The sequence below is a fragment of the Parasteatoda tepidariorum genome, chromosome 5 (genome assembly GCF_043381705.1).
Source record: "Parasteatoda tepidariorum isolate YZ-2023 chromosome 5, CAS_Ptep_4.0, whole genome shotgun sequence".
NCBI classification, from domain to species: Eukaryota; Metazoa; Arthropoda; class Arachnida; order Araneae; family Theridiidae; genus Parasteatoda; species Parasteatoda tepidariorum.
This window is the reverse complement of record NC_092208.1, coordinates 86,926,459-86,939,775: the sequence shown is the minus strand read 5'-3', so window position 1 is coordinate 86,939,775 and position 13,317 is coordinate 86,926,459. Positions and strand designations below refer to the sequence as shown.

The 13,317-nt window shown below is 27.1% G+C and overlaps 1 protein-coding gene across 2 annotated transcripts in view; it reads left to right on the top strand.

Annotated features, from left to right (window-relative positions):
- Positions 1-13,317, top strand: part of LOC107450469 (structural maintenance of chromosomes protein 3) — a 59,770-nt gene that overhangs the window by 32,912 nt on the left and 13,541 nt on the right. The window contains exons 16-23 of one of the 2 annotated variants that reach the window (XM_043044453.2): positions 2,852-2,993; positions 3,734-3,884; positions 5,876-6,025; positions 6,556-6,625; positions 7,339-7,420; positions 10,305-10,496; positions 10,888-10,962; positions 11,039-11,147. In XM_043044453.2, the coding sequence (XP_042900387.1) occupies positions 2,852-2,993; positions 3,734-3,884; positions 5,876-6,025; positions 6,556-6,625; positions 7,339-7,420; positions 10,305-10,496; positions 10,888-10,962; positions 11,039-11,147 (971 nt within the window). Of the gene's footprint in view, positions 1-2,851; positions 2,994-3,733; positions 3,885-5,875; positions 6,030-6,555; positions 6,626-7,338; positions 7,421-10,304; positions 10,497-10,887; positions 10,963-11,038; positions 11,148-13,317 lie in introns of both variants that reach the window. The other variant, XM_071180748.1, reaches the window with a different exon arrangement.

Genomic DNA, 13,317 nt, shown 5'->3' with positions numbered 1-13,317 from the left:
CCTCAACAATTGTTGTTAATTGTTTTTTTTTTTGTGATCTAACCCTTTGGTAAAGAGAGGACACTGTCCCATTTATATTTTTTTCTGACAGTGTAATTACAAGCAAAAATATACTTTAATATTTTTATAATTTTAAAAAACAGTCTAATAGTTACTAAAAAAATCTGTCTGATATGTTATTGATTGATATTTGTACTAAAATCTGATATCCCAGAAAAAAAAATAATTTGAATTTTTTTTTTCCATTCACATTTAAACACTAATTAATAATTGATTTTGTAAATCATAGAAATTTCAATGATGAATATAGCTCTTTCTCTCAGATCTAACTAACCTCAATTAAGTATGAATTCGAAAAATAATTGTTTGGAAGTGAGCTGCATTTGGAAGATTTTACCTTTAATGTAGAAACAAGACGTTGGTGTCTCATGCTGTATTTCATAACCTTAAATTCTTAAAATGGTAAATTTAATATTTTTCACTAATTTACACCTAAATTAATCTAAAATAATGAAAAATATGTTTAATAAAATTTCTGCATTAAAGGGTTAAAATAATTTTAAAGTTAAATAAGTAAGATAAAAAATATGATAACAGCAGTAAATTGTGTCATTTTGTGTTACAAAAAGGAAAAGCAATATCTTCTGCTTTAATTATTAAAAACTGTTAAGCATTTTATGCATAGTTTTATAACTATTATTTGGATCAATGAAATATATTTATCACATTTACATTTTTTATAATTTATTTAAATTTATATTGTATAAGTTTTTGTCAATTTTAGACGATTTTGTACAGTTTAAAACTTTTCCAATTTTTGATAGTAAATTCCATACACCTTGTTCAAAGCCAGTTACAGACATCCAAAAGTCCTGTTTTTGATATTTGAGAGATAATACAGTGTGATGCTAGATTATTCATACCCTTGCCAATTTTTTTAAAATTTAATATCTTATGACATTTTTAAATACTTTTTCTTAAAAGAAAAAGGGATGATTATTTTTAACAAAAAGGCAATTTTAAAATAAAACTAATAAAATGTAAATTGGATATTGAAATTCTCTGACACAAAATTCTACATGCCTTTCATGAAAACAATTTTAATTTAAAGTCTGCAGCTATGCTGTGAGAAATATTTGTATCGCATACTTCTGTAAGTACCTTGAATGAATATTCTAATTTCAAAATCTAAAACTTCATAAAAATAGTTGCATGTCTGCTGTGATGCCACAATTGGCAGTACATGCTTATTTCCTACCTTTTAAAATATCTTTAATTACTTAAGCTTATTTTATTAATCGAATTATATTTGAAATAAATCAAAGAGTTAATCTTTTTAAGTGAACATTAAATATTTATTCTTTTTTTTATCGATCAATGTAACGGATACTTTTCATTTCAATACTAATGCAGACTCATTAATTCACTGTCGCGCCTAATCGAAAACAAAAATCTATTTATAACTTTTCGATTCCAAATTTCTAACTGAAAATATGTTTCAGTTGCATGGCTGTAATAATTTCCCGTAAATTTGTTGGTGACTCGTGATTGCCAAGGTATTTTTGAACCCTATATTTATTATGCTGGGTTGACTTTGTTTTGGTTATGTTTAGGGCTGCAAGTTTGTCGCGGGAAAAAAAACCCCAAATTCGCCGAAAAATCGCGGGAAATTTTGAAAATTACACAAATTCTAAACATAAAAAAATTTATTATATAAATGATGCAAAAGACAGAAATTGCGCAAATAATAAAGAAAGCTTAAAAATACACAACAAAAGTGTTTCTTTGAATTTCAAGCAATATTAATATTTTTATTTAAATGAACAAAACTTTGGTTTGGTCATATTATTGTCATTTATCCTTCGTCTTTCATCACTTAATACATTTTTATACTTAGAAAATGATCTTTCAGCGTCAATGCTGTTTTTAGACTCCGACAAACTTCGAATTCCCACTTTTGCCAATTTTGGAACATTCCAGTCTTTGATTTCCAAAACTCGATCAATTTTCCTTTACCAACGCGCAATTCCTTGACCGTTACTTTGTAAGAAGTAATTGCCGTGAAAACTCAAACATTCTACATTCAAACTACTTGTCACAAGTTCCTACTAACTACTAGTCCCCCCCTTCATCTAAGAAACTGATCCATATTTAAGAAATCACAAGAAGCCGCCTAGAAAAAATTAATTGGATATGTAGAAAGGCAGTAGAAATTTCATTGCCCAGTGCAATAGTATGCACAACAATTTTTCTGTCAAAGATTTGATTTATAACGTTTTCCTTCTTTTGTGATTCCAATTTCTTTTGTACTCTTACTGACTTCAGGAAGGTAATTACCCTCCCTAAGTGCAGAAAGACCACCTTAGTTGACAAGATTGTGATTATCTCTGAACTATTTTCACATCATTTTGCTATTGATTCACTCCCCTAAATATCTAATCAATTTTACAGGTTCAATTTAAGGTTCAGGAAAATAAAAAATTCTGTTTAATAAAAATAATAAATAAAAAATGAAAAAAAAAATTTAAGCAATTTTCGCGCAAGTTAACACATATTGAGAAATTCGCGGATTTTAGGAAAAAAGATGACAATTTCGCGGAAATAATCGCGGAAATTCGCACCGCGACAAACCTTCAGCCCTAGTTATGTTATATCTTGATAAATCGCCAATTTTGGATCTCCTATCCAAGCTTCTCCTGGGTCCGTTGGGAACAAATACACGTACTTTTAATTTGACTTTTGATTAGGCAGGTCATGGAGGATTTGTCTCTCAATCAAAAAGTAAGATATTTTTTCATTGTAATTGTAAGAAGAACTAATTTTGCTAAGAATGAACTATTTTTCTTTGCAGGTTATTTTACCATATTGTGGAAAATGACAAAATTGGTACTAAAATACTGCAAGAAATGAATCGTCAGCAGTTCCCTGGTGAAGTTACATTCATGCCTTTAAACAGGTTGATGTATAAAGATATGCAATATCCAAATACAAATGTGAGTTGAATTTAACTTTTTTTTTGAAACTAACTCTTTATCATTACTCTAATAAGCCTAAAATCTCATCTCCCCCAAGTTTTTTTTTTTCTTCTTTTTTTTTGTTGAAACATTCTTTTTTTTAGAAAAAGAAAGAACGAAGGAAAACTTAGCAATATCTAACTTGCATGATTATTTGCAACAGTAATTAAAGATTTTAAAGGTGAAAGGGGTTTTAAAGAAAATTATTTTTCAAAAATTGGTGAATACTTTAGATATTTGGCTCATTTACTGGCTAATCATATAACATCCTTAATGTGGGCCCAGGTTACATATGTTTTCATTAATATGCATTCAAAAAAGAAACTTGTATGTATAAAAATTTCATTCAGGCTTCTAAAAATTTTAAAATTTTTTGATCTCCTGACTATCAATAATTGTGTCCAACAACAACTTTCATTCAATGCTCTACTAGTAACAGTCTCTGTGCATTACTGATACACTCTTGAAAAAAAGCCAAACACATCACGGCAATGTCTGTGACAGAAAAATCTGTTCTTATCTAAACTACAAAAATTATTGTTGTAATTTTTTATTACAATCAATGTCCTTCCTCTTTATTAATTCATATCTAATAATTGACAAATTATACACTTGTTGTTTATAAGTTATTACTGCCAAAATTTTCCGTGTATTCCTGTCTTTTCACTTTGGATGTTTTATTTATGCAGTCTGTTAATGATGTCATATTCTGCATTTAGGATGCTATTCCCATGATAAGCAAATTAACTTATGAGCCAAAGCATGAAAGAGCAATGAAATACATCTTTGGAAAAACTTTGATTTGCAGAAGCTTAGAAGTAGCTACTCAGATGGCAAGGACTTCCAATCTGGACTGTATTACACTAGAAGGTGATTTTTTTTAATTATAATACTTCAAGGATTTTCTCACTCCATTCACCCATGGTTGCCTCACATTCAGCTTTAATTTTTCTTCTTAAAAGTATTTTTTTATAAAAAGTCATTTTGTTTATGAAATTTATAACTATCATAGTTTTATGTAAGAACATTGTTATAGTATGTTAAGTGTAACGATATAAAAAATTACTTAGTTTTGAAAAGTAATCACCTGCACTTGGAAAGACAATTAAACTTCTGATAATAATAATAATAATAAGCAATAAATCAGAAGTATGGTGGTCATTAACTATATGCTATCTTTCAAAAGTTAATTTCCTGCTTCCATCCCCTAATCTTGATGAAACTAAAAAAAAAAAACTGACTGTGCAAAACATTACTTAAATTGGGCTCTAATAACACAACCCTCAATAGCTTTAAAATTTGAACATGTTTTAAAAAATTATAAAGTTATGTTTTTTTAATAACACGCTTTTTACAAGGAAACCACAATGAATAATTTACATAGAACAGGGCTGATTGTGCTCCGGAAAAAATCCGGATTTCCGGAATTTTTGCTAACAGTGATCTGGAAGTTTCCGGAAATTGAAGGTCCAGACGTTTCAAAAATTCATTGATCACAGAAGTTTCCGGAAATCAAATTTTCAAAGGTGGAACTTAAAAACACAGTTTATTTTATTTGTTTGTATGGGAGAGCCAGAGAGATACTTTATAAACTTATATTCATGATTAATATTAATTTTTTATCAGTAAATAGTTGTTATAATCATAAACTCAAGAAAGAAAGGCATACTTGTAAATTTTAATTACTTCTCCAGGTCATCATAGGTATGTATAAATGGTATAGGTATGTGTAAAATTTTAAAAATATATTTTAAGTAAACTAAGAAATATTGAGAAAAAAAAAGAAAAAAACCTTGTTTAAATATGTTTTTCTAATTTTTCAACTTAAAATGTTTTTTTTTTTTTTTTTTTTTTTTTTTTTTTTTTTATTAAACTCAAGAAATTTTCTGGAATTTTGACTTGGGTTCACTATCACCCTTGATAGAATCAAAACTTATAAAAAAAAAATTAACATTATTTTCTCTTAAAAGTGAGTTTACTATCAATTGAATCTTTGACTGTCTTCAGCAACAATATGTTAATTACAATGTTTATCTTTTGAGTGAATATCATTTTATTCTTTTATTAGTTTTTTTTTTCAGAATTATTCACAACTGCTACTCATGGTTAACTTCATTCAACTTTTTTAATCATGCAAGGTAATTTTTGCTGGTGAAAAATTTCTAATTAGTTTTTGTCAGTGAAATTTGTAAAAGATAATAACCCATTGTTTGTAAATGAAGAAAAATAATTTTGGAGATAAATGTCTTGTTTAATGATTTATTCTTCACTTTTGTCTGATTCCAGTGTAATTTAAACCACATTTGAATTAATTTTAGTGGAAACATTGTCACATTATTGATAAGGCTTAAATCACAGTTTAAAGAGCCAATTGTTAATTATATGGTGAGATAAATTTTTTAATCAATTAAAGCATGAATAGAAAATCCTGATCAAGTACTTCAATTTATTTCGTTGGTAGACACCAAGCTTGAATGTAAACTCCAGAAAGAAAAATTATCTTCATTTTTAAAGAATTTTTCTATTCTAAGATCGTATTTAACTTTGACAGCTCTCCATAATCATCTCAGGGAAATCAAGAATGGTAAAGCGTATATCTTTGGTGTTTGTTTCTGTGCTTTTTATTACATGAAACTTTTTTTTATTTCTGCCCAGATTTCCGAGTTTAAATAGCTTACGAATTGCACCAAATTGCTCGAAAGTGAAATTTCTGCTTCAAAATGGTATTTTTCACCAAAAAATTCAACTTGGCCGAATTGTAACATGTCATATATAATTAAAAAAAAAAATATAGCTGAACAGTATAAAAAAGTCTTTATTTTTTTCTGTATAATTTTTAAATGTAGTCATTCTTGTTGTAGGGGATCAAGTATCTCATAAAGGAGCTTTAACTGGTGGTTATTTTGATACAAGAAGATCGAGATTAGATTTGCATAAAGGACATATGCAAGTTGTGACCGAAATTAATGAGCAAGAAAGGCAGTTGGCTCAGCATCGAACTACGTTGACAAATATCCTTTTCTTTCTTTATCTTTTATAGTTTAGTCTTTTATTTTGGCTTGTTCATTAATATGGGATGTAAGGAAATTATTACGAAAATATAATATTTGTAATTTTTTTCTTATTCTCTGAAAATGCATTGAGTATTTTTTCCATTGTTCATTTAAATATAATTCATAAATATCTTTTTGTTTGTTTTAATTATTATTAGAATTAATATTTATATTTTTCCCAGTATTTTACTGTTTGTTACTTGAAACAACGAAACAATATTGCTCATTGTTTCTTGTTATCTGAACAGGATAAACATGTTCCTTACCTTCTTGATAAATGTGTTTTTCATATTCTTTTCATTTTTTTATGTTTATTAAATTTACTGTAATAAATTATGTATACTTAAGTTAGACTGTTATCCATTAAAAATTGCTTTTTTTTTCCTTTTGAAAATGATTTTATATTTTACTAATAAATAAAGATACTGTAGTATATAAACTTAAGATTGATTTTTATGGATTTAGAATTGCCTTGACTCTTTTTTTACATATTGAAAGTGAAATTAATAAAATTGTCAGTGACATGCAGAAAGCAGAAACCAAAAATAGTAAAAACAAGTAAGTAAATCAAGTATTTTTGTAATTTCATCTTTATTTTTAATCATTGTTATTTATAAATTTTTTATAGTCACAGTTTTGTTTTGTAAAACTTTATCTATTACTGATTATTTAATTTATTTTTTATTTTAAAGCAGAAACTTCATTCTAGTTCTGAAAACAAATTTTTTTTTGTTTTAAATTAGTTATACTGCAGCACTCTTGTGCGCTAAAGAATAGTTTTGGTTGTAATATGGTAAACTCTCTTTGTGATAGACTCTGACTTAAGACAAATTCTCTTTAAAATTTTGTTTACACGAAAATTTCAACTTGATTAACGTTTTTCTAATTTGATAGAATCTGCCTAACACAAATGTTTTTTGACAATAGCAGAAATCTTACAAAACAAAAAGTTTAATGTTTTTTTTTTCTTTCTGAAATTTTGTTTTGATTCTCATTTGTTTTAAAATATTATGATTAAATAAAGTTAGTTAATAAAATCGGGATTTCTTAGAAAAGAATGAGATATTGTTTTTTAAATTCTGAAAACAAAAATTTTTAAATTAATAATATTTTTTTTACATTTACTTTAAATTTTTTAAGGTTATTTTTGAATTAATTTCTGATTCGATTTTGGTGATTAGAGAAACATTTGCTCTTGGGTAGCAGGTTGTGTACCCTTTTCAAGAAGTTATATCGTTTATGAGTTGATTAATTATGTTTTTCTATTTAAGGGATGTGTTTGACAAACTAAAGACAGACATCCGTTTGATGAAGGAAGAAGTAGCTGCTTTAGATAGATCACACCAGCCTAAGGTAATGTTGTCTGTTAAAATGTTTGTTTATCCGTTGTATGATTAAGAAAGATTTAATGAGAATCAGAAAAGGAACTGTCAATTGAGTGGTCTTGTTTTAATTTAAAATATCTGTGTTATTGATATTTTAAAAGTTTTAATTTTTAATGTTTTTAGTAGATATTTTCTAGTTTAAATGAAGAAAAAATACAGTTGTTTTCCATGAGGATAACTATGCATGTATATTTTTAAAATTCTTGTAAAAAATAAAGTGAAACAAAAAGTTTGCACATTAGGAATCATATGTAAATTTTTAAGGGAGAAAGATGCAAAAACCTTTTTGAATTGTTACAAATCACAACTGCTGAAGGCAGGCCTAAAAAACCTTAAACCCTGTTCTTCAATAGACTGAAGAAAAAGAAAGAAGTTGAAAAGTATTTTTAGAAACCCCTGCAAGATTCATCAAGCAATCAAAATGATTTTGATTGCTTTGATTCAATTGTTTGCATGTCGTTCATCCACCTTTTTCACTAATAATTTAACAGATCTCAATTGTGTTCTTTTATTACAGAAAATTTAAACAATCTGGCAAAAGCTAAATGATTTAGGCAATTTGTTTGGGCATTAAAGGCCTTTTTAATGGAAAAAATTAATTTTTACTGGTGAATTGTATTAAATGTTTCTAGTACTAATATCCATTTAAATCATTAGATTTAAATTACTTAATTTGTTTAAGAATAAAAATGGTTGATTAAATCTGATTTCATTGATTTTTTCAAGAGACCAAATGTGGAAAAAAGTAGCTTGAAACTTAAAAATTCCTATTATTTATGTGTTAAATAATTTGTTGTTTAATGTACATATTATTTTAATTATATCCATTTAGCTTTATAGTAAATTCAAATACTTTTTCAAAACTTATTAAGTTTGTAGTTAATATATAAATAATGAAGAAAGACTGTTCTGCCAAAAGTAATTTTGAAAAGTTGATTTTTTATATGTGTACCAATTTAAACTAATTCATTCTTTATTTGAAATTTTACTGACAAATTCATTCATGAGGGTGTTGAACTTGTGTAAAAGTAGCTGTGATTTTCTTTTATTTAGTCCCTTCTTAGTTATAATTATATAATTTTAGCCACTTTAATTTGAAAAAGTATTTGTTTCAGATTTTTAAGCATTATTAATAAATTTCATCAATATTGTAATTGGCGATATTAAAAAAAAAAAGAAAAAAGGAGGAGTTGAAGTATTTTTAGAAGCACCTGCAAGTTTCATCAAGCAATCAAAATCGTTTTGAATGTTTTTCACTAATAATTCAGCAGATTTTAATTGTGCTTTTGTTTCTTTCTTTAAATATTAGTTTGCTACCACCCAACAACATACTTTCTTTTGAAAAATGTGCTATATTAATGACAGACATTATGGAATTTTGTGTATTTATAAACTTAAATAAATTTGAAAAGTTATCAATAAATAATTAGGTGAAAAATTATGTTGTGTATAATAGAGAATAAATTTTAGAATTTTTTTATGCAGAATAATTTGGATTTGAAGTTGGTTTGCTATAGTACTACATACTCTACTTCATTCCTAATTATTACCAATTGTATGTTACTGAATCAAAAGCCCATTAAGACACATTGAATTTGTGAAATATATTATAGAGAGTATTGTAATTTAATAGTTAACTATCAGAATTTTGTGTTAATATATAAATAAACCTCATAATTGCTATATAACCTATTGCTCTTAAACTTACTAATAGTCACCCACAAATTGGGTGCCTGAAAAATAACCAACAATTTGAAAAGCAAATTTAAGAAAACTTGAAATGGGTAAAAGTGTTTTGGTTGGTAAACCAATTTTCTTGCATGCAAAAATTTCAAAATTAGTTACTAAATATATCAGCTGGTAACTGTAAAAAAATTATTAATAATTTTGCCATTTTCGTTGTGCATGTGTTTTGGCATTGCTGTTTGTAAATGCATGATTGCCTGTAAAATGTATTTGCAAAAAAAAAAAAAAAAAAANAAAAAAAAAAAAAAAAAAAAACCAGCAAAATGAATGAAGTGTTTGTTTCATGGGGAAAATCGTAAACTATTGGTAAATTTCTGTTTGTTTTGTTTCCTTTTTCCTGACACGTTGCGAATTTAAAACACTAGATTATTGATTAGAATTTAATTAATTTAAGTTATTTAAATCATAAAATAGGCAGAAAAATTAAAACATGTTTAGTTCAAGGGTTATAACTAGCAGAAAAAGTAGCATGTTTTTTTTTCTTCAATTTTTTGTAAATTTAAGGTGCAATGTGTGAAAATTTTAGGTAGGAATTTTATATACATCGCACTAGAGCTGCACAATGGGCTATTGGCGACGGTCTGCGAAACATCCCTGAATATAACCCGCAGACATGCCATCGCAATTTTGATTCGCTGCTGAGAGGTTGACCCCCCTGCTTTGGTGGCAGACAACCTGCGATTGAAGTCGAGCACTTTATGGTAGAACAGTTTAACGAGAGCCGACGCCGCACATCCTCATTCCCTATGCAGGCTGATCTAAGTGGTCACCCACCCCGTCACTAGCTGCAGCCAGTGATGCTTGACTTCGTTGTTCTACTGGGAATCATGTCTTTATGATCAGTCCACTGTGAGACCTGAAAATTTTAACTAATTTTAATTTTTCATTATCATTTTCTGCTTTTGTTAATGGGCTACTTATCTGCAATAAAGATTTATTTTAAATATAAATTTTTTTTATTAATCCAATTGTACTGACAGCCCTAGTTTAGGAGGAGTACTAACTAATTTTTTGTTTACAGTTAGCTGAACATGTAATCATCAATTTCAGGCACTTGTTACGCATTTTACATGATCGAATTTTTCTTTCTTTCTATTCTTTTGTAGGAAAGGAGCTTGGCAAGTCTTGATTCAAGCCTGAAGTCAATGCAATCTACTGAGCAATCATTACGTAGTGAACTTCAACAAGATTTGTTGAATCAGCTGTCAGTTACCGATCAGCAAGAAGTGGATCAACTCAACGACGATATCCGGAAATTGACTCAGGAGAACAAAGAAGCTTTCAGTGAAAGAATGCGTGTGAGTTATCATATCCATAATCTCTGTATGAATGTATATGAATAAAATAAAATGTCTTCTTAATTATTTTTGTATTTTCAAAGTAAATATTGCATCTTTATAACTTTTATTAATTTTATGCTGAAAGCAGCCAAAGGAATTTAGAGTTTCATAAAATTGCTAGTTCATACCATGTGATTTTTCTGGCTAATTTAGAATGTGCCAACAACGATGGGATTTTTTTCCTATTGCGTTTTTATGTAATAAAAAAATTATGAATTTAATTATTAATTTATTTATCTTATTATATCCCCCAAAAAACAATTACATTTGTGTACCATGTCCCTTTGTATCAATATTTTAAAAATCTATGTAATTCTTTGCATATCAATGCAATGTTTGTTTTTTAAAGCTTGAAGCGGAAAAAAACAAGTTGGAGAACTTATTAAATAACAACTTATATAGAAGAAAGGAAGAACTCGAAGCTGTGAGTATTGTTTGCTGTCCTTTAAGAGTGTGTGTATCTATTATGTGAATATATACTTATTTTTCTATAAAAATAGGCACTTCAAGAAATTTCTGTAGAAGATAGGAGGAGAAAGTTGGAAAACAGCAACGCTGAGCTTGCAGCAATCAGTACCAGGATAAATGATGTGAATAAAAATCTTAAAGGTGAGCATTACAAAATGTTGCATCATCCTCCTTGTTGATCATTTTCCTTTTTTATAAAAGTTTTCAGAATTAAAAACTTTTATTACTGAAAATTTAAAAATGCTATACAATCTGGTGAAATCTGGCTAATATTTGGCCATTGAAAGCCTTTTTAATAGAAAAAAATTATTTTTACAAGTGAATTTTATTTAATGTTTCCAGTACTGATATCCATCTAAAAAATTTGATTCGAATCGCGATTTAAATGACTTAAATTGTTTAAGGAAAAATCATTGAGTTAAATCCTTTTTTATTTTGGACAAAAAATTAATTGATTTAAGTAAGAAAGATTTCTTTTTAAAGTCTGATTTTCTTCAAGAGACCAAATGTAGGAAAGTGGCGTGAAACTTAAAAATTGTCAATAATTTATGTGTCAAATAATTTGTTGTTTAATGCACATTTTATTTTAATTAAATTCGTTTAGCTTTATAATTAATACAAATACTTTTCAAAACTTATTTAGATTGTATAATATATAAATAATGCTTGTTTCGCCTATTGATTCCTGAAGATACATGTTTAGCTTTTTTTTGACATTTTATACAGTTACAACTTTTATTTCTACTTAAGATGACATAAATATTTTTTATCAGTTTGCATAGCTGCCAGCTTATCTACATTTTGCAGAAGCTTTCTTCATTTTCCTTCCATTTTCTGCCCTTTTGCAGTTCAACACAAATCTTCTGCATTTTGAAAATGTCCATTAAACTTTTGTACAGTGAAACCTCTCATTAGCGACCAGTCTCTGTTCCACAGTAAAATGGTTATTGATGGAGGTTGCTCATTTTTAGAGGTTACCTCCATTGACTTCAAAATGTTATCAAAGGTTTATAATTTTTCGCTAACAATTTCAATTTTTATTGGTGTCATATTCATGGTATGGAAATACTACTTGTAAATGATCCCTACTAATATAATTATGTTTAAAAACAAATTTACCAATAATGAATAATAAAACTATTTTAAATGAATAAACAATTGTAATTTTAAAGTTCGCATTTAATTTTGTATCATAAAAATAAGTTTGCTTTAAAAGATGATAAGAGCTTTGTTTGTTGAGATGCTTAGTTTTTTCAACTCTAGCTCTTAGCTTTCAACTCTAAAATTAATCCATTAAATAATCAACTATAAGAATAATCTAAAATCATTCAATAAAAATAACTGATAAATCAGAATTTATTGATTGCTTCAAAAGATGGGAAGAGGTTTGTTTGTTGTGATGCTTAGTTTTTTCTAAAATAATTTTTTTTAAATTTAGCTTTCAACTCGAAAAATAATCCATTAAATAATCAACTCTAAAAATTATCTTAAATAATTCAATAAAAATAACTGATAAATCAAAATTTATTGATTGCTTTAAAAGATGTGAAGAGGTTTGTTTGTTGTGATGCTTAGTTTTTTCAACTCTAGCTCTTAGCTTTCAACTCTAAAAATAATCCATTAAATAATCAATTATAAAAATAATCTAAAATAATTCAATAAAAATAACTGATAAATCAGAATTTATTGATTGCTATAAAAGATGTGAAGAGCTTTGTTTGTTGTGATGCTTAGTTTTTTCTAAAATACATTTTTTTCTAATTTAGCTTTTAACTTGAAAAATAATCCATTAAATAATCAACTCTAAAAATTATCTAAAATAATTCAATAAAAATAACTGATAAATCAAAAATAAATCATTCAACTTGAAAAATAAATAAATCATTGTCTGCATCATGAGGTTGCAGATCTCTTTCAGAGATTGTCGGAAGGAGCTCTCTTAATAAGAGCTACACACAAATATTTAAAATACATTTTAATCTACTTATTTGTTTTGTTAATATTTTTTGTTTTGATATTTTTTCGAGTTTCTTCCTTTGACCTTTCCTGATCTTTGACCCGATGTTAAGCATCTCATAGTACAAAAAATTGAGTCCTTTTTCCCCCCTTCTGTAGCAGATTTAGGAGAGCTGAGTTCATTAAATCACTTTTCACTCGTGGAATATTATATTCCAATAATTTACTGTTGATTATTTGAATAAGAAGTAAAAATAAAGAATGTGTAAAATCATCTGTATTTAAAAAATAAATGATTTTTTTCCTTTTTTTGTGAAATTTCTTTATTTTAAAAAATCTAGTATGGCAGGTATGC